The sequence below is a fragment of the Oncorhynchus keta genome, chromosome 22 (genome assembly GCF_023373465.1).
Source record: "Oncorhynchus keta strain PuntledgeMale-10-30-2019 chromosome 22, Oket_V2, whole genome shotgun sequence".
NCBI classification, from domain to species: Eukaryota; Metazoa; Chordata; class Actinopteri; order Salmoniformes; family Salmonidae; genus Oncorhynchus; species Oncorhynchus keta.
In genome coordinates, this window is record NC_068442.1 from 41,014,913 (window position 1) to 41,035,311 (window position 20,399).

Consider the following 20,399-nt stretch of genomic DNA (forward strand, 5'->3'; position numbering starts at 1 on the left):
GAGCTTTGGGTTTGGGGTCTCCTGTTGCAGTGGGGAAAGCCAGGGTACGTTTCAACAAGTATCAGGGGCTTTGGGTTTGGGGTCTCCTGTTGCAGTGGGGAAAGCCAGGGTACGTTTCAACAAGTATCAGGGGCTTTGGGTTTGGGGTCTCCTGTTGCAGTGGGGAAAGCCAGGGTACGTTTCAACAAGTATCAGGGGCTTTGGGTTTGGGGTCTCCTGTTGCAGTGGGGAAAGCCAGGGTACGTTTCAACAAGTATCAGGGGCTTTGGGTTTGGGGTCTCCTGTTGCAGTGGGGAAAGCCAGGGTACGTTTCAACAAGTATCAGGGGCTTTGGGTTTGGCAGGGGGAAAGCCAGGGTCTTTCAACAAGTATCAGTTTGGGTTTGGGGTCAGTGGGGCCAAAGCCAGGGGCTTTGGGTTTGGGGTCTCCTGTTGCAGTGGGGAAAGTTTTCAACAAGTATCAGGGGCTTTGGGTTTGGGGTCTCCTGTTGCAGTGGGGAAAGCCAGGGTACGTTTCAACAAGTATCAGGGGCTTTGGGTTTGGGGTCTCCTGTTGCAGTGGGGAAAGCCAGGGTACGTTTCAACAAGTATCAGGGGCTTTGGGTTTGGGGTCTCCTGTTGCAGTGGGGAAAGCCAGGGTACGTTTCAACAAGTATCAGGGGCTTTGGGTTTGGGGTCTCCTGTTGCAGTGGGGAAAGCCAGGGTACGTTTCAACAAGTATCAGGGGCTTTGGGTTTGGGGTCTCCTGTTGCAGTGGGGAAAGCCAGGGTACGTTTCAACAAGTATCAGGGGCTTTGGGTTTGGGGTCTCCTGTTGCAGTGGGGTTTCAAAGCCAGGGTTGGGTTTGGGGTCTCCTGTTGCAGTGGGGAAAGCCAGGGTACGTTTCAACGTTTCAACAAGTATCAGGGGCTTTGGGTTTGGGGTCTCCTGTTGCAGTGGGGAAAGCCAGGGTATGTTTCAACAAGTATCAGGGGCTTTGGGTTTGGGGTCTCCTGTTGCAGTGGGGAAAGCCAGGGTACGTTTCAACAAGTATCAGGGGCTTTGGGTTTGGGGTCTCTCCTGTTGCAGTGGGGAAAGCCAGGGTACGTTTCAACAAGTATCAGGGGCTTTGGGTTTGGGGTCTCCTGTTGCAGTGGGGAAAGCCAGGGTACGTTTCAACAAGTATCAGGGGCTTTGGGTTTGGGGTCTCCTGTTGCAGTGGGGAAAGCCAGGGTACGTTTCAACAAGTATCAGGGGCTTTGGGTTTGGGGTCTCCTGTTGCAGTGGGGAAAGCCAGGGTACGTTTCAACAAGTATCAGGGGCTTTGGGTTTGGGGTCTCCTGTTGCAGTGGGGAAAGCCAGGGTACGTTTCAACAAGTATCAGGGGCTTTGTATTGAATGCTTTATTTATTTTTATTTGACCTTTATTTAACTAGGCAAGTCAGTTAAGAACAAATTCTTATTTACAATGACCGCCTACCCCAAACCCTGAACTGGACAACGCTGGGTTGTGTGCCGCCTTATGGAACTCCCAAACATGGCCAGTTGTGATACAGCAGGGATTCAAACCAGGATCTGTAGTGACACCACTAATACTGAGATGCAGTGCCTTAGACCGCTGCGCCACTCAGGATCTTACAAGCTCTTTCCCAACAATGCAGAGTTTAGATCCTTTATGTAGTCTCTTATCTTAGTCTTCTTAACTCTTAAACATTTTAAATGTTAGCTGTCCCCACTCTGGCTGGATTCCAATCGGAATTACACATCACTTTGCAAGCCAATATAATGCGACTTGCTGGCCTGATGTGGCCTGCAAACCGTGAGTTTCAGGCCACTGTATTAGGGTAAACTAGGCCCTCAAAATAAGGCCTTATGAAATATGTAATTGTATCGTCTTAAATAATGCAATGATAGCATATTCACTTAGGATCTCACTTGGGTGAAAGCCACATGACTGGTTGATTGGGGTGTTATATTCATATATATATTATATTGGGATGTTGATATTCACAGAGGGCTGAATCCTGTCATGAATCATACGTTGAGGACAATAGAAGATTAGGAATTTTTCTTGCGTTGCTCTTATGCCGTAGTCAAAAAGCGTCATCAAAGTGCATCAGTTTTCCCTTTTAGATCATATTGAATCAGATTATTTAGACGCTAGATCAAGATTCCTTCACTGAGACACTTGATACATAAGACCCCGAAACACAGTAATGGGTGGTATCAGAGAGAAAGAAGCAAACCGAGAGGGCTAAAATTTGTCTGCGTGACATGGGGATATTTCGCCTGAAGGTCAATGAGAGTGTCGAATTTGGTCAACATAAAATTGAATTCCTAATTTGCTAAGAGGGGCTTATTTGATCAAATAGAAGTGTCGTAATGTTAAGGTTGTTTAGAACATAAGTGTTTAGGATTGTTTAGGATATATTTGGACGCACATGGCATCACAGCAAATTTCAGGAAAACAATTTTTTATCAGAGTTGCGCCTGTTGTTCACGTGTGTCTTCCCTATTGTTGACTAGAATGTCCCTGCCTGCTACCGCTTGTCTTCCACCTTTGCAGACATTTAATCGCATTGTTAAAGTGGTCCGTCCAATATCTTGTCAATATATAGACCATTTTAACTCTAACATTTCCTCTAAATGCACTATGGGAAATATGCAAATCAGGCTCAACACCCAAAACAACACCCCAAAAACATCAAAATAACCATTATTGGTTCCATAATATTGTAGAAACAATAATGGTTCTTTGGAGCTTTTAATTTTTGTATGGTTCTTCAAATAACCATCCCATTTAAAGGGTTAACGGGAAACCTCACTGCTAGACACTATTTGGAGTGTTTTTCCAGGATGTTTCAGGCAGGGCCAGACGGATTACCAGGACGTGTACTGCGAGCATGTGCTGACCAACTGGCAAGTAGGCGAGATGCCTCTCAGGAAAACAAGTAACATTTGCAATGACCGACAAAGACAAACGGCAGAGGGAGTATATATACAGTGATAGAGTGGGGATTGAAACCACGTGTATGTAATGATGACGAGACAAGTCCGGGGTTGATGAGTGAAGGGCATTTGCCAGCAGTATGTTTGGCAGCAGCTAGAAGGCCGGGGATGCCAAACGCCTGAGCTGGACAGGAGGGAGAGCCAAAGCGAAGGCTGATGCGACACATTTTTATATTTCTGACATCAATTGGATACACCTCAACGGGGTGGTCCTCCACGTCCTGAAATCAATATGAATTCTGGACATTGTGGTTTCCTTACAACCAGAAAATTGAGTTGTCCTGTTTCTACCGCTAAAATGAAGAAACACTATTTTTTGCATGTATTGAGAAAATTCTGGATTTTTATGAAACATATGATATGTTAATAACATGTTAATGGACATATATTGTTAACTACTAAAGCAGTGGTGAAATGCCCCTTTGAAGTTCCCCTATGGCATCATTCTAAAGAACCTTATTTGGTTTCAACTGTTACCTTGATTTATAAGAGTGTAGTATCTATTCTTAATTACAGGGAACATTGAGTTTCTCAATTATGTAGTGAAAAGAGGCCCAGGTGTCTTATACAATCAGATTGCATGTTCAGAGAGTTCTAGCACACTGAGGATATGTCACACCAAACTAAACTGTTGAATCATTGGGTTTCAAACATCATTAGTGTCCATAACAAGCTTCCATGTTCTGTCTTTAAAGGTTACTTTAAGTGATGGCCATTGATGTCTTTAATCAAACGTATATTGAGCCCCCATGGGCACTGATAGTCGTTCTCAATATGGCAAAGAAATCAGGGTGGACAAATCAGAACAAGGCATTGCTGCTTTAACAAGGCTTTACAATGTTCCCAGCTCCTTTCTTCAGCACATTGTCTATTGTCTATTGTCTATTTTCTTTTCCCTTTCCACCATATTGGCTAGTCGCCATGGAAACAGCCCCGATGCCTGGCTTTAGAAGGAAAGACGGGTGTAATATCCAGAGGACAAAGACAACCCCAGAGGACAAAGACGTGTGAGAGAGTAGGGGAGGGGCAAATGGAGCATTGTGGTCTGTCTTGGAGAGATGGCAAAGTAAGTTTATCCAGGCCACTGATGTCTCAAATTTGACAGACAGTGAGCGAGAGACCCATTGGTAGCGTAACATGTTAAGGGTGAAGAGGATCTCCTTGGGTTTAGGTCTATTTTGTGATCATATGGATCCCAAGACTATGGGTTAAAAATGCTATTTTGCTGAATGGGTTAAAAATGCATGTTGCTGAATATGAAGGAAAAAAAACAGTCCTTCTCTGGAATTAATTAGTGTTCGCAAGCAGTTTCATTGGAATACATTTACTGTTCACCTTCATTAAGTAGACATACTGTTATTAATTTATGAAGAATTATAATATACTTATAATATATCAAATATACTTCATGGTTTTATTGTGATTTGATTGGTTTCCGATATACTAAGCAGCCCTGTACTTACACCTGAATAAGGAGTGAAAAAGCACATTGAGGGATATTGGAAATGAATATCACTTTTGATTTTGATCAAAAAACACATTTGAATCTTATTTTGGTCAGATATGCAATTGAAAACTCTTCCTATAGTATCTATTGTTGTATTAGGTTCTCTCCACAGCCTAACTTTGAACATATTAGAGTGGGCACGTGAGGTGTGCATTGATATGCTGCTCAGCAAGTTTGTATTGTATAAGAATGCACTTGGCCAGTCTAGGGCCGGCCTACGCTAGAAGAAGAGTTACCAGAAATGTCTTTCTCAAAGAGGATAATAATCGTGGAAAAGATTTACAAAGCATTTTTAACCAATTAGCTATGGTAAATCAATGGAACTCAGCTAACGTTCAACATGTGTATGGGAGTAAAGGACAGTTCTGTACATGGTGAAGCACATGAGCTGCTCTCTTGCTTCACTGGCCTGTGCCATATTGGTATTAAAGGAGATAAATATCTCACAGCTAACACTGTTGAGTGCTTTTCCATTTAAATAGCTTTCCTGTGATGGTGTTGAGTTGTGTATTTTTTTGTTGTTGTCATTTAGCAGACCCATTCTTATCCAGAGTGACTTACAGGAGCAATTGGGGTTAAGTGCCTTGCTCAAGGGCACATCAACAGAGCCTTGTAGTCTCGGGATTCAAACCAGCAACCTTTCAGTTACTGGCCCAACAATCTAACCGCTAGGCTACCTTAGCAACATGGCGCCGACAGAGATGGTCGCCTCACTTCAAGTCCTTAGGAAACTATGCAGTATTTAATTTTTTTTTATGCATTGTTAGCCCAGACAATCTTAAGTGTTATTAAATACAGCCGGGAAGAACTATTGGCAATAAGAGCGACATCAACTTACCAACATTATGACCAGGAATACCACCCAGGACAGTGGAACTTATCCCAAAAGCCAACCAAAAACAATGACACCGCAGAAGAGGCAGACGGAGCGGCCTCCTTGTCAGGCTCCGTAGGCAAGCACACCACCCACCACTTCCGAGTATACTACTCGCCAATGTCCAGTCACTTGACAACAAGGTAGACAAAATTAGAGCAAGGGTTGCCTTCCAGAGAGACATCAGAGATTATAATATTCTCTTTTTCACAGGACCATGGCTCTCTCGGGATACGTTGTCGGAGTCGGTTCAGTACCTGGCTTCTTCATGAGTCTCGCCGACAGAGATATAAACACCTCTCTGGGAAGAAGAAGGGGGTATGCATCATGATTAACGACTCATGGTGTAATCATAAAAACATACATTAACTCAAGTCCTTCTGCTCACCCAACCAGAGTCTTCCTCCTGTCCGGAGCTGCCAGAGTCTCCCTCCTGTCCGGGGCCCGCTGCGAGGGTCCCCAGTCCGAGGTCAGCGGCGAGGGTCCCCACTCCAGAGGCACCACCTAAGTGGGCCAAGCCTATAAGGTGGAGCGGGGTCGACGTCACGCACCAGAGCCGCCACCGCGGATAGATGCCCACCCAGACCCTCCCCTATAGGTTTAAGTTTTGCGGTCGGAGTCCGCACCTTTGGGGGTACTGTCACGCCCTGACCTTAGAGATTCTTTTTTTGTGTTCTATGTTTTCTATTTCTGTGGGTTTGCCGGTTGTGGTTCTCAGAAGCAGCTGTCTATCGTTGTCTCTGATTGAGAACCATACTTAGGTAGCCTTTTCCTACCTGTGTTTTGTGGGTAGTTGTTTTCTGTTTTTGTGTCTGCACCAGACAGAACTGTTTCAGTTTTGTTCGTTCTCTTTGTTTTTGTTATTCAGTGTTCAGTTCTATTAATAAATCATGAACACTTACCACGCTGCGCCTTGGTCCTCTTCTTCAAACAGCCGTTACAAGCACTGCATACAGTAGATGTGGGCATGATTCTCATACTCCAACCCGCTCGCTTCAATTGGGCAAACCATTCCGACCTCAACGCTTGCTTCTCGTTTTTTGGGCCACAAATGAGTTTTAACCCCAGACAGAATGGTCGAGACAGGGCTCGAACCCCTTTTGCCAGAGGGGCATATGTGATCCGGGTTTGGGTTGAACTCGACCAGTCTCCAACAGACCTGATTTTGATTGTTGTTTGTGTAGTTTGCACGACAAGACTGGGTGAGAAATCTTCATAGTTTATATATATATATATTTTGTACTTGTACCCCTTTTTCTCCCCAATTGGAAGTTACAGTCTTGTCCCATCGCTGCAACTCCCCTACGGACTCGGGAGAGGCAACGGTCTAGTGCCATCCGCCTCCGAAACACGATCCTGCCAAGCCGCACTGCACTGCTTCTTGACACACTGCTCGCTTAACCCGGAAGCCAGCCGCACCAATGTTTGAAGGAAACACCGTCTAGCTGGAAACTGGAGTCAGCTTGCAGGCACCTGGCCTGCCACAAGGAGTCGCAAAATCGCGAAGGCACAAGGAAATCCCGGCCAGCCAAACCCTCCCCTAACGACGCTGGGCCAATTGTGTGCTGCCTCATGGGTCTGTCGGTCACGGTCTGCTGTGACACAGCCTGGGATCAAACCCAGGTCTGTAGTGACACCTCAAGCACTGCGATGCAGTGCCTTAGACCACTGCGCCACTTGGGAGGCCCTCACAGTTTATATTTACATCACACAAAACAATTGACTTGGAATATTTCATTAGAATGCTTGCCAGTTAACTTACCATTAATATTAGTCAATAAATGTCGGAACATTTGTCTAGGGAGAAAAATGTAAGGGAATACAAGGGCAGTAGAGTGTTTATCTTCTCCGATGACCTGTGTTTCCATGTTCCCTCTTGCATGTTCCCCCTGCCTTCCCCCACATCCCTAAGGCCTTCCCAAAGCATGCTGATCCATGCAGGAACGCTATGTTTGAAGTTCCAAGTTCCTTATGAAAATCAATGAGGAAAGCAAGTGCTTGTGTCTCGAAATAACAATTTGTCCGGGATAAAGTGGTTGCACAAGGTGCACTAAGAAGTATTCAAAGTTATGCTTGCTTTCCTGTTGCCTGCTGCAGATGGGTTTATTTACTCAGTGGCGCAGCTGTCTAAAGCACTGCATCTCAGTGCAAGAGGCGTCACTACAGTCCCTCGTTTGAATCCAGGCTGTATCACATCCGGCTGTAATTGGGAGTCTCATAGGGCGGCGCACAATTGGCACAGCGTCTTCCGGGTTTGGCCTGGGTAGGCCATCATTGTAAATAAGAATTTGGTCTTAACTGGCTTGCCTAGTTAAATAAAGGTAAAATAAAACATGAATAAAATAAATTGTTTTATTAATCTACGGTGGAACTTAGCCTTTGGCCGAAAGTACTTGACCCATTGAATGGATACTTTGTCTTGCCACGTGTCTACCTTGGTTAAAGTAGTTTTAGCAATGATGATGAAAATGCTTGGCCAAGACTTGCATTCTTAATTAAGCAGAAATCTGTACTGTCTGTGTGTTCTCTGCTCTTGGAGAGCAACAGGCTGCATAATTTGTGATGACCCTATTAGAATGGTTGAATAGACATCAATACAGCCCTTTAACCTTTGTGTAGTCTTAAAATTCTGTATACTCCCCTTGTGCTACGGTTTTAAAAAATGACACTCCTTCACTAAACCCCTAAAATAAAGCATCTTAAATTAATTTTATACCCCAAATATCACGTTCGTCATAATGATGAGACCAAGGTGCAGCGTGAGTAAAGTTCCACATAATTTTAATAAACTGAAACTCACCTAACAAAACAACAACCAAGCCGCTACTGCACTGAGGCAACTATACATATACAAGATCCCACAACACAAATTAGGAAAATGGCTACCTAAATATGATCCCCAATCAGAGACAAAGATAAACAGCTGTCTCTGATTGTGAACCATATCAGGCCAACATAGACATACAAAAACCCTGAGACATACAAAAAACCCTAGACATAAAAAAACTAGAGTACCCACCCTAGTCACACCCTGACCTAACCAAAATATATAGAAAAACAGAGATATCTAAGGTCAGGGTGTGACACCAAATCTATTTTGCATGAAGAAACCTGTCATTTATCACAAACTTTGTGAATATCTGGGTTTTCCCTCTTCACAATGCAGAACGACTGCATTTAATCAGTGGACACCCCTTGTTTTTATTACAACACATCTGTCATAATTGTTTTCCTTACTAAAGTAGAGGTTTATTATTCTTATTGCTAAAGGTACTGCACAGGTGTAAACATTTTTTTTTGCAAGAGATAGCACTTGTATAGCCTAAGAAAGTAGCAGAAATGTGCAGAAAGTAGTTGTGAATGCATTTTATTGAATGGAAACAACAACAGTCTTGAACTTTTTTGGCAACATAGGGATATATTCTTATATACTGTACAACGAGGAATTCAACTACAAAATATTAGTCTTCTCCCATTTTTTAACCATTGCCCCCACTCACAAGGTGTAGCACATAGCATTTGTTTTGCAGTTTTTCTTTGGGGGGGCAGAATTTCCATCTCCTCCTCTTGCCTGCCACAGCTGTAGCCTCAGGTGGATCAGGACAAGATTCAGCACCCTGAACAGCTTTCACAAGCGCTGCAGGGGCTGCTGTGGTGGGGAGGCGCTCCCTTCTTTGAATGTGTGGAGTTACAAGTGCCTTTCTCAGCTGCTCCAGGAACACCCTCCTCTTGTTGCACTTATCAGGCATCCAGCTAGGGTTGCTCTTCTTCCATATCACGAAGCCATTGAATGAGGACACATCAATGATGTTATGGAAGATGACCAGGGGCCAGCGGGCAGTCATCCTCCCGCAGCTGTAAGTTCCAATCACCTTGTCCAGGTTGTCCATGCCTCCTTTGTTGTGGTTGTCCAGGATGATGGCTGTCTTCCTGTCCTCACGATCACTGATCTCAGCCATTTTGTGCAGTGTACTCAGGAGGACCACATTCTTGTTCCTCTTTGGGAGGTAAGAAACTAGAGTGGTGGTGGGGGTGAAGGCAAACTTTGATGAGAAGGCCAACCATGGTGATCTTCCTCTTCAGGAGCTGCTGGCTGAGTTCATAAGAGGTGAAGAAATTGTCACACGTGACATTGTGCACCCTCAGTCCATCTGTCACATCAAGCACAACCCGCATCCCCTGGATCTTCTCCGGGCCTTCACTGGTCGGCTTCCCTGTGTAGACTTGCATCTTCCAAGGGTAACTGGATTGTGCGCCACAGGTCACCCATATCTTGATGCCATACTTTCCTGCCTTGCTGGGCATATACTGCCGGTGTCACACCCTGACCATAGTTTGCTTTGTATGTTCTATGTTTTGTTTGGTCAGGGTGTGATCTGAGTGGGCATTCTATGTTGGATGTCTTGTTTGTCTGTTTCTGTGTTTGGGCCTAATATGGTTCTCAATTAGAGGCAGGTGTTAGTCATTGTCTCTGATTGGGAGCCATATTTAGGTAGCCTGTTTTGTGTTGGGTTTTATGGGTGATTGTCTCCTGTGTCAGTGTTTGTACCACACGGGACTGGTTTCGGGTTTTCACATTTATTGTTTTGTAGTTTGTTCATGTATAGTTTTTCTTATTAAAAAACCATGAACTTCAACCACGCTGCGTATTGGTCCGCCTCTCCTTCGACGGAAGAATCCCGTGACAGCCGGAAAGGACAGCGAACTTTTGACAAAAGAGATTACTATCAGCAATTAGTATCAGTGTCTCAGATAACAGTTACATAAATCAATTATATTACAGCAATACATAATAAAATTAACATTGAAAATCACTTACATTACAGATATGAAAATAAAAATGTACCTCAGAATGGAACCAGTTGCTCATCTACCTTTACTTCAGGCCCAGGGTTGTAGAGGTATGGCAGACGCTCCACCCACGTCTCCCTGTTATGGCCGCCAGTTTGTCTCTCACATGTCTTGCAGGTCTTGACTCAAGGTTATCAAATCGTAGCATTCTTGAGAAAGTGTGAAAGACTTTCAGTGGCATTGTGGCACGGAAACTTGCCCTTCCACTCTCTGCATCCCAGAGACTACATGTTGCCTTGCCTTGGGACCAACACACACACGCTAAGATTAGCAGCCATGTGTAGGCACGCAGGTCAATCTCATCCATTCTTTTCCAGTTGTCTCCATATTTACGGAAACCCTCCAAATTTGTCATCTCCATGAGGATTTTTTTCGATGGCTGGTGTGACGAACATGCAGAATGTTGAGGCGATGTCCTGGGCATGGGCAACTGCATGTCTTGTGGGCCCTGGGGTCATCCTTATGACATTTTGTCCTGCCATCCTGCCATGGTTGTCATATGGTGACAAGGACCATGTTATTCTGCTGTTTTTTGACAAAAATGTCTCTTTTTCAGCATGGGAGATTTCTTCTTAATTTGAAGATGATGCATCGTGCTCTGGGTTGTAATTCTTCCCCATCTTCTTCGACAGATACCTCCTCTTCTTCTAAATCATTGTTCTCTTGTTCTTCCTGGACATCTGAAAAAAATCTGATCTACGACCTGTTGGGCAGTGAAACGTGCACTCATGGCTTCAGCAGAGAGAACTGGGGGGATTGTCATCTGCAGCACCTTTATAGCCTCTGACTGCATTCCCAATTAGTAAACAAGGCTTTCAAGTAATTCTTATTTTGTCTGAAATTTTGTTTAATTTATCTGAAATTTTGTTTATTTTGTCTGTGAACTTGCGTCATGTGTGGGGTCGTGGAGGGGTCGTGGAGGGGAGATGCTGCACCTGCACAATAAAGTTTTAGTTTTGTCTGAGTTCAATCAGTAGCACACATAATCTACATTTCTAATTGTGTGTGTGTGTGTGTGTGTGTGTGTGTGTGTGTGTGTGTGTGTGTGTGTGTGTGTGTGTGTGTGTGTGTGTGTGTGTGTGTGTGTGTGTGTGTGTGAATTGATTTTATAACTGTCGGGTCAAAAATACCCTAACACAATCTTTGTACCCTGCTAGTGTACAGCTTTCAAGGAAATATGAACAAAGGCAATGTTTCACTTTTTTTAATGTTGGGGTCACTCTAGGAAAAGTAATCAAATTTCATTTTGAACAAATATAATTTATTCAATCAAATCAAAGTGTATTTGTCACGTGCGTTGAATACAACAGGTGTAGTAGACCTTACAGTGAAATGCTTACTTACAGGCTCTAACCAATAGTGCAAAAAAGGTATTAGGTGGACTATAGGTCCACCTATAGTGCCTTGCGGTCAGAGGCCGAGCGGTTGCCGTACTAGGCAGTGATGCAACCATGCTCACGATGTTGCAGCTGTAGAACCTTTTGAGGATCTCAGGACCCATGCCAAATCTGTTTAGTTTCCTAAGGGGGAATAGGCTTTGTCGTGCCCTCTTCACGACTGTCTTGGTGTGTTTGGACCATTCTAGTTTGTTGTTGATGTGGACACCAAGGACCTTGAAGCTTTCAACCTGCTCCACTAATGAGAATGGGGACGTGCTCGGTCCTCCTTTTCCTGTAGTCCACAATCATTTCCTTAGTCTTGGTTACGTTGAGGGATAGGTTGCTATTCTGGCACCACCCGGCCAGGTCTCTGACTTCCTCCCTATAGGCTGTCTCGTCATTGTCGGTGAGGTAGTACATTGTTGTGTCATCTGCAAACTTATTGATGGTGTTGGAGTCGTGCCTGACCATGCAGTCGTGGGTGAACAAGGAGTACAGGAGGGGACTGAGCACACACCCCTGGGGAGCTCCAGTGTTGAGGATTAGCGTGGCAGATGTGTTAATACCTACCATCACCACCTGGGGACGGCCTGTCAGGAAGTCCAGGATCCAGTTGCAAAGGGAGGTGTTTAGTCCCAGGATCCTTAGCTTAGTGCTGAGCTTTGAGGGTACTATGGTGTTGAACGCTGAGCTGTAGTCAATGAATAGCATTGTCACGTAAGTGTTCCTTTTGTCCAGGTGGGAAAGGGCAGTGTGGAGTGCAATAGAGATTGCATCATCTGTGGATCTGTTTGGGCGGTATGCAAATTGGAGTGGGTCTAGGGTTTCTGGGATAATGGTGTTGATGTGAGCCATTACCAACCTTTTAAAGCACTTCATGGCTACAGACGTGAGTGCTACGGGTCTTTAGTTATTTAGGCAGGTTGCCTTTGTGTTCTTGGGGGGTTTTCTCTGCTGTTAAACATCGTGGCGGGTCATTTTTTACCCTTAAGACAACACAAGGGTTAAAGAGCACCATTGGACAGGCAACTATATCTCACAAGTTCACCAAGGACCATCTCAGTACAAATTTGACATGCATGCATTTGTATGCTAATTTATCATAAGCATGATAAAATATTTCAGCACAAAAGTGGTGGTTTATGAGTGATGGTTTACTGTATATAGCGATTCCCCAGTCTTGTAAAGGAAGAGACTCACATTCTTCAGGACTTTGATTAGAAATGGGTATGCAAACTGAAACCAGGCTGACTTACACTTTGACCCAGTGTCTGGTTGCTGGAGAAGTGCCAAGGTAAACACAATTATTTTAGTCAGACATGCCTTTGGAGAGATGAACTGTGCGATGGTGGTCTGGAGATGAAAACATAAAATCTGGGCTATTTCTTAACAGGAGGGCGCTCCAATTCTCTATCCAAATCTATACTGTACTATACTCTAAATTTACAAAGTAATATTGCAATAATGCATTATGCAAGATGTTCAAAAACACATAGCTTGTACCTTGGACACAAGGGCTGAAAAAAATCCTGGCAAGGTTTGGATGTCTTGTGCACTGTTGTTTTGACAATTCAGATTATACAACTTTAGGAATAAACAGGCAAGACAGATCATAGGTGACATACAGAATCAGGGGATGTGTGGAACAGGATCCTTTACCTTGTGTACATTTTTCCGTCTGAGGAGCATCTGTTATTCTATAGACATAAAAGAGGAACTTGTTCCTGCTTCATGTATTAGGCAACATCTTGTGACTTGTTGTTTTGCAGACCACTTCATGTTAATGAGACCAGAATGGGTTAGTCATTCATTGACAGTCACGATTTATGTGTTATACTCCCAAACAAAACACTTGTTATTATACTGTTGTAATACATATTCATAAAGTTATTGAATGAAAGAAGACTTTGAAGACGTTGGCCCTTATTTTATACTCTGCCTTATACACCAGTCTCTTTGTCTTTTGGATCAGTACTGTACTGTGATTAAAAATGGCAAAAGAATATGAAAGTCATTATACAATAAAGTTTTGGTATTATACTTATCTTTCTTCATTTCAGATTGTTGAATAATCCTAAGATTATTCAAAGTCTACCAACAGTTTGATAAGGATTACAATTTCAGAGGCTAAATGAAGGCTTGGCATTAGGTGAAGGATGTTACCCAAATTTATGGCACTGCAACGTGACAACCAGTTTAGATGCCAGTTCCCATACTTATGCAAATTGCTAAAAAACAAACAAAAAAAATTCACAGAACAACTGTTCAACTAAATCAATCCTCGCCAAGTGGTAATTTATGAGATGGGCATGGGTGTTGTTAAACTTTTTAGCTTCCCTAACTGTTTTGTACTTTCGTCAGTTCTGGGATTTTATCAAACCAGACACGTATTGTGTGTGTCTGGTTCTTCCATTTGGATCAACAGACACAGTTACCATGGGAACATTTCCCCTCTTGGAAGCACAGTTTTAATGTTCACAAACATTGCTTTTTTTCAACTGTTTAATATTCAGCCCTTATGCCCAGTTTCTCATCATTACCTTCGCTTGTTTGATTATCTGAGAATCCAACAGCTCCCATGTTTGTGAAGTGTCTCTTTGTCACCTACTGTATGCTTCCACTTTTCTATTTTATTTCACCAGACAGATATAATTAATCCCAGCATATTAATTGGCCAGCATACCTACATTGAATAACATATAACAACAAACTTGTAGCACACACATCATCCTTCTCTAACCAAAGGAGGGAAATAGTGTTGGTGTAAAACACAGGGGAGGAGAAGACCTTCCTTGGATCTTTTTATAAGCACAGGAAGTTGCCAAACTTGAGATGATGTCACGCCCTGATCTGTTTCACCTGTCCTTGTGCTTATCTCCACCCCCCTCCAGGTGTCGTCCATCTTCCCCATTATCCCCTGTGTATTTATACCTGTGTTTTCTATCTGTCTGTTGCCAGTTCATCTTGTTTTTTCAAGCTGACCAGTGGTTTGTCTCAGCGCCTGGGTTTCCCTAGTCACGCTTTTCTCGGCCTCCTGGTTTTTGACTTTTGCCTGCCCTGACCCTGTACCCGCCTGCCTGCCGTCCTGTTCCTTTCCTTTCCGCCACCTCTGGATTACCGACATCTGCCTGTTGTCCTGTACATTGGCCTCTGCTCTGGCTTATCGATCCCTGCCTGCCTTGACCTGTCGTTTGCCTGCTCCTGTGGTTACAATAAACATTGTTACTTTAGTCTGCACTTGGCTCTTACCTTGATTCTTGATAGATGATGGTTATTTCCCAGCACTCCCTGGTTTCCCCTAATGTGGTATCCTCACTGGGATTCATGAGTTATCCTTTTATAATAAAGAGCAGGAAATGAGTGCCTATATGGATGCACTTGCAGCACTATTCTCACAGTGGAAGAATCAATGTTTTGTAGTGTTTGCAGTCCAATGTATAGCCAGTCATACGTTTTCTAAATATATTGGCTCTAATTTTTGTCTGGCTTTTTTATTCAACAGCCTAAACAGCAATGTAGATTTCATGTCATCACCAGCAATGGGGTCTAGCTTGCTTATCCAGAGCTTGGGGGGTATCTAGTGGTCAAAAAGATAAATACATTGGCAGATTCTTCATATTGCATGTTGTACCTTTCTTTTAGCAAACTCGGCCTAAAGTTTAACAAAATTGCATTACATCATTGAGGGCTTAATTTCAATACATTTCTGATAATTGACTAGTTTTCTATTATATGAAAAAAATATAGGGTAGCCTATGTTTTTCCTATAATGGAAAACTGAATTTTGGCAACCTTAATAATAGATTGTTAAATGAGGAACTCAAACTTTGTTCCATTTTAAACTTTATTTGGGAAATGTAAATTATAAGCTTCCATGAGCATGTTTTTCATTCAAATTAAAATAAATATATTATTTTGTTGAATAAATCAGAAATTACTCTGCGACACAGGATAAACATTTTTAATTACTTTTTGTAATGACATTGTATTTGTAAGCACTATTGTGCAATCAGGGTAATGTAGCCTACTCAGGGTGAAGAACTGTAGGCTGAATTGATCTGAGACAGTATCTGATGTGATGGTGAAAGTGTTGTATTAAAAAATAGTTATTTTTTTACCCCTTTTTCTCCCAAATTTCGTGGTATCCAATTGGTACTTACAGTGCCTTGCGAAAGTATTCGGCCCCCTTGAACTTTGCGACCTTTTGCCACATTTCAGGCTTCAAACATAAAGATATAAAACTGTATTTTTTTGTGAAGAATCAACAACAAGTGGGACACAATTATGAAGTGGAATGACATTTATTGGATATGTCAAACTTTTTTAACAAATCAAAAACTGAAAAATTGGGCGTGCAAAATTATTCAGCCCCTTTACTTTCAGTGCAGCAAACTCTCTCCAGAAGTTCAGTGAGGATTTCTGAATGATCCAATGTTGACCTAAATGACTAATGATGATAAATACAATCCACCTGTGTGTAATCAAGTCTCCGTATAAATGCACCTGCACTGTGATAGTCTCAGAGGTCCGTTAAAAGCGCAGAGAGCATCATGAAGAACAAGGAACACACCAGGCAGGTCCGAGATACTGTTGTGAAGAAGTTTAAAGCCGGATTTGGATACAAAAAGATTTCCCAAGCTTTAAACATCCCAAGGAGCACTGTGCAAGCGATAATATTGAAATGGAAGGAGTATCAGACCACTGCAAATCTACCAAGACCTGGCCGTCAATCTAAACTTTCAGCTCATACAAGGAGAAGACTGATCAGAGATGCAGCCAAGAGGCCCATGATCACTCTGGATGAACTGCAGAGATCTACAGCTGAGGTGGGAGACTCTGTCCATAGGACAACAATCAGTCGTATATTGCACAAATCTGGCCTTTATGGAAGAGTGGCAAGAAGAAAGCCATTTCTTAAAGATATCCATAAAAAGTGTTGTTTAAAGTTTGCCACAAGCCACCTGGGAGACACACCAAACATGTGGAAGAAGGTGCTCTGGTCAGATGAAACCAAAATTGAACTTTTTGGCAACAATGCAAAACGTTATGTTTGGCATAAAAGCAACACAGCCCATCACCCTGAACACACCATCCCCACTGTCAAACATGGTGGTGGCAGCATCATGGTTTGGGCCTGCTTTTCTTCAGCAGGGACAGGGAAGATGGTTAAAATTGATGGGAAGATGGATGGAGCCAAATACAGGACCATTCTGGAAGAAAACCTGATGGAGTCTGCAAAAGACCTGAGACTGGGACGGAGATTTGTCTTCCAACAAGACAATGATCCAAAACATAAAGCAAAATCTACAATGGAATGGTTAAAAAATAAACATATCCAGGTGTTAGAATGGCCAAGTCAAAGTCCAGACCTGAATCCAATCGAGAATCTGTGGAAAGAACTGAAAACTGCTGTTCACAAATGCTCTCCATCCAACCTCACTGAGCTCGAAGCTGTTTTGCAAGGAGGAATGGGAAAAAATGTCAGTCTCTCGATGTGAAAAACTGATAGAGACATACCCCAAGAGACTTACAGCTGTAATCGCAACGCCCAATTTTTCAGTTTTTGATTTGTTAAAAATGTTTGAAATATCCAATAAATGTCGTTCCACTTCATGATTGTGTCCCACTTGTTGTTGATTCTTCACAAAAAAATACAGTTTTATATCGTTATGTTTGAAGCCTGAAATGTGGCAAAAGGTTGCAAAGTTCAAGGGGGCCGAATACTTTCGCAAGACACATTATATGATGGGGAGCAGCATAGCCATCTATTACGATTAAGGATTCTGGGTAGCAGTAGTATCTGATGGGGAACAGAACCCCCGAATGTAGGATAGCCAACTGTATCCATACACCAACATATCATTGGCTTTATTTTGGTTATGTCTCAAAACCTATCCACCTTATTATTCTATTTAACCTGTGCCATACTCGCTTTAGGTTTATAGTAAAATATGTTTGGCAGCGCGAGCGCCCTCTATCGACCGGATGCATGTCTCATCTCCTGCTTGAAGGAGCTGAGTTGGTGGTTGCAGCACAAACCAACAGTCGCTACCTAGCCACAGTCTGGGACTGCTAAAATGTTACCATTATCTATAAAAGACGACGAGTACAAGCCAGCCAAATTCAACCTCCTTGCCAAGATTTCAGGATGGTTCAGGTAAGTTGTTTTGTTCGTACTGTCTTTTTATGTTTTATTTAGCAAATTTGGATTTATGCTAATTCAGATATCTGAAAATCAAGCCAAAATCTGATGCTTCTTGAAACAATGGATTTATTAGCTAGCTACTTTACAATCTATATTGGTTGACCAGATAGATATTGTTGTCAGCTAACGTTACATAGACATATTTATAGGGGACATTAGTTGGCTAGCTAACTTAGCTTCAGATGCCGGAATGGATGTCTTAACTAGCCAAAACAGCTGGAAGTTAGCTAACGTTAACGTTACTTCCGACTTACTTAGCTATCTAGTAGTAGCTATCTAACCTAGGGCGGTTGTATAATATTCAATATTTATATGCGGTCAACATGCTTTACAGCTAAATGTATGTAATATTTGCTATAGCTAACGTTACTTCTCATTCATAAACTGCCAAACAAAAGCAATACGCCTGACTGTTGTGATTAGCGCAGGGCTAGCTTGTTTGATCACTCGCGCTAGCTTGCGGCTTTCATCAGCTGGGATTCTAACTCAGTGCAATTTCTTATTTTCCAGATCAATCCTATCTGATACAACATCACGCAATTTGTTTTTCTTTCTCTGTCTGAATCTGTCCTTTGCTTTTGTGGAATTATCGTACGGCATATGGAGTAACAGGTAAGTTCTGACCGTATATAAATCGAAAAACACGCAACTCTTATTTCAGGATGTGCCACGTATGTCTAAGCATTGTGCCATAAACCGTTGCTTGCACTGCCCCTATCAGTGGGAATGCACCACAAACTATATATATTTTTAGCTACTTTGATAATTGTTATTTCCCAATGTGTATTAAAATGTCTATTCAGCTTGACGTCTGTACATTAATTTCTGCTAGGACATCCCTTCTGCAACGTGTTCAAATGACCTGGAACCAGCTAATTATCTGTCTGGTCTCCCAGGCTAGTATTCAAATGTCACTATCATAAAATGTAATGTCTTCCCATAGACAAGTAACGAGCTAGCTAGAACTAATATATGCAAGAATAAATGTTATTGTTTTATCAGCCATTACTTAGTCATTCATAAAAGTACTGTTTTTTTTGTTGCTTTCAGTTTAGGCTTGATATCAGATTCCTTTCACATGTTCTTCGACTGCACTGCACTTTTAGCCGGACTTGCAGCCTCAGTGATCTCCAGGTGGAGGTCAAATGACTCCTTCTCATATGGGTAGGTATGCAATCAATGTAGACCAGGGGTTTCAAACATAGGTGGGTGGTTTGATCTTTTGTTATAGCAGTATCGAAAGGAGTTTGTAAGATGTTTTAATTGAGGTACACTGAGCACTCATGTACCCGTCTCCCGTGTTTTCAGTGTTGCTCCTAGAGGATTTTCCACCACGTACCAACAGACGACACTGTCGTACGGCTCCAGCAGTGTCTTTAAACCGGTATCATATTAACCAAGTTGACTAATAAACCAAGATTATTTCTTGACAACAAGGTTCTTGCGTGGTACTCTTTAGATGCCAAGGGAAACCCCAACAGAAGGTTCCACAAAAGAGGAGTACTCACGTTTGACTCCCCTCCAGAGAGTTGATTCTGAAGCTGCTTTCAACCAACACGGCTAAAATCCTTAGCATCCCATCCTCGTCGCTATTATGTAAAGGATATTTTCAGGTGAATAAAAAATAAGCGCAATCGTTAAGTTGCAACAGGAAGACATCTCCAGAACAGAAGTAGAGAAAATGTCTAACAGGCCTCTTGGCAACGCCCTTTATATTCTAATCGGACAGTACCAAATGTTCTCTAAACATAAGCCAGAGAGGCTTGTATGAAGTCAAAACAAAAGGCGGTGACTATGCCACCTGCTACAGAATCGGTGTTTATAATGTCATCAATACTAAACTCAGCAAAAAATGAAGCGTCCCTTTTTCATGACCCTGTCTTTCAAAGATCATTTGTAAAAATCCAAATAATTCAGAGATCTTCATTGTAAAGGGTTTAAACACTGTTTCCCATGCTTGTTCAATTAACCATAAACAATTAATGAACATGCACCTGTGGAACGGTCATTAAGGCACTAACAGCTTACAGACAGTAGGCAATTAAGGTCAGTTATGAAAACGTAGGACACTATAAAGAGGCCTTTCAACTGATACTGAAAACACCAAAAGAAAGATGCCCAGGGTCCCTGCTCATCTGCGTGAACGTGCCTTAGGCATGCTGCAAGGAGGCATGAGGACTGCAGATGTCAGGATGGCAACAACAACTGCCTGAGTTACACCAGGAACGCACTATCCCTCCATCTACTCAGACTGTCTGGAATAGGCTGAGGCTGAACTGAGGGCTTGTAGGCCTGTTAGGCAGGTCCTCACCAGACATCACCGGCAACAACGTCGCCTATGGGCACAAACTGGACTAGGCAGGACTGGCAAAAAATGCTCTTCACTGACGAGTCACAGTTTTGTCTCACCAAGGGTGATTGTCGCATTTGTGTTTATCGTCGAAGGAATGAGCGTTACACCGAGGCCTGTACTCTGGAGCGGGGTCGTTTTGGAGGTGGAGGGTCCGCCATGGTATGGGGCCGTGTGTTGGCCTGAGCTTGTCATTGCAGGCAATCTCAACGCTGTCTTCCCTCATGTGGTACCTTTCCTGCGGGC

General features: G+C 42.8%; 1 protein-coding gene across 1 annotated transcript in view; it reads left to right on the plus strand.

Moving 5' to 3' along the window:
* The first annotated feature begins 17,586 nt into the window (after positions 1 to 17,586).
* The window catches only part of LOC118401503 (zinc transporter 7), a 30,571-nt gene continuing 27,758 nt past the window's right edge, over positions 17,587 to 20,399 (plus strand). The window contains exons 1-3 of the mRNA XM_035799069.2: positions 17,587 to 17,755; positions 18,314 to 18,415; positions 18,854 to 18,967. Coding sequence (XP_035654962.1) covers positions 17,676 to 17,755; positions 18,314 to 18,415; positions 18,854 to 18,967 — 296 coding nt within the window. The 5' untranslated portion in view covers positions 17,587 to 17,675. The remainder of the gene's footprint in view (positions 17,756 to 18,313; positions 18,416 to 18,853; positions 18,968 to 20,399) is intronic.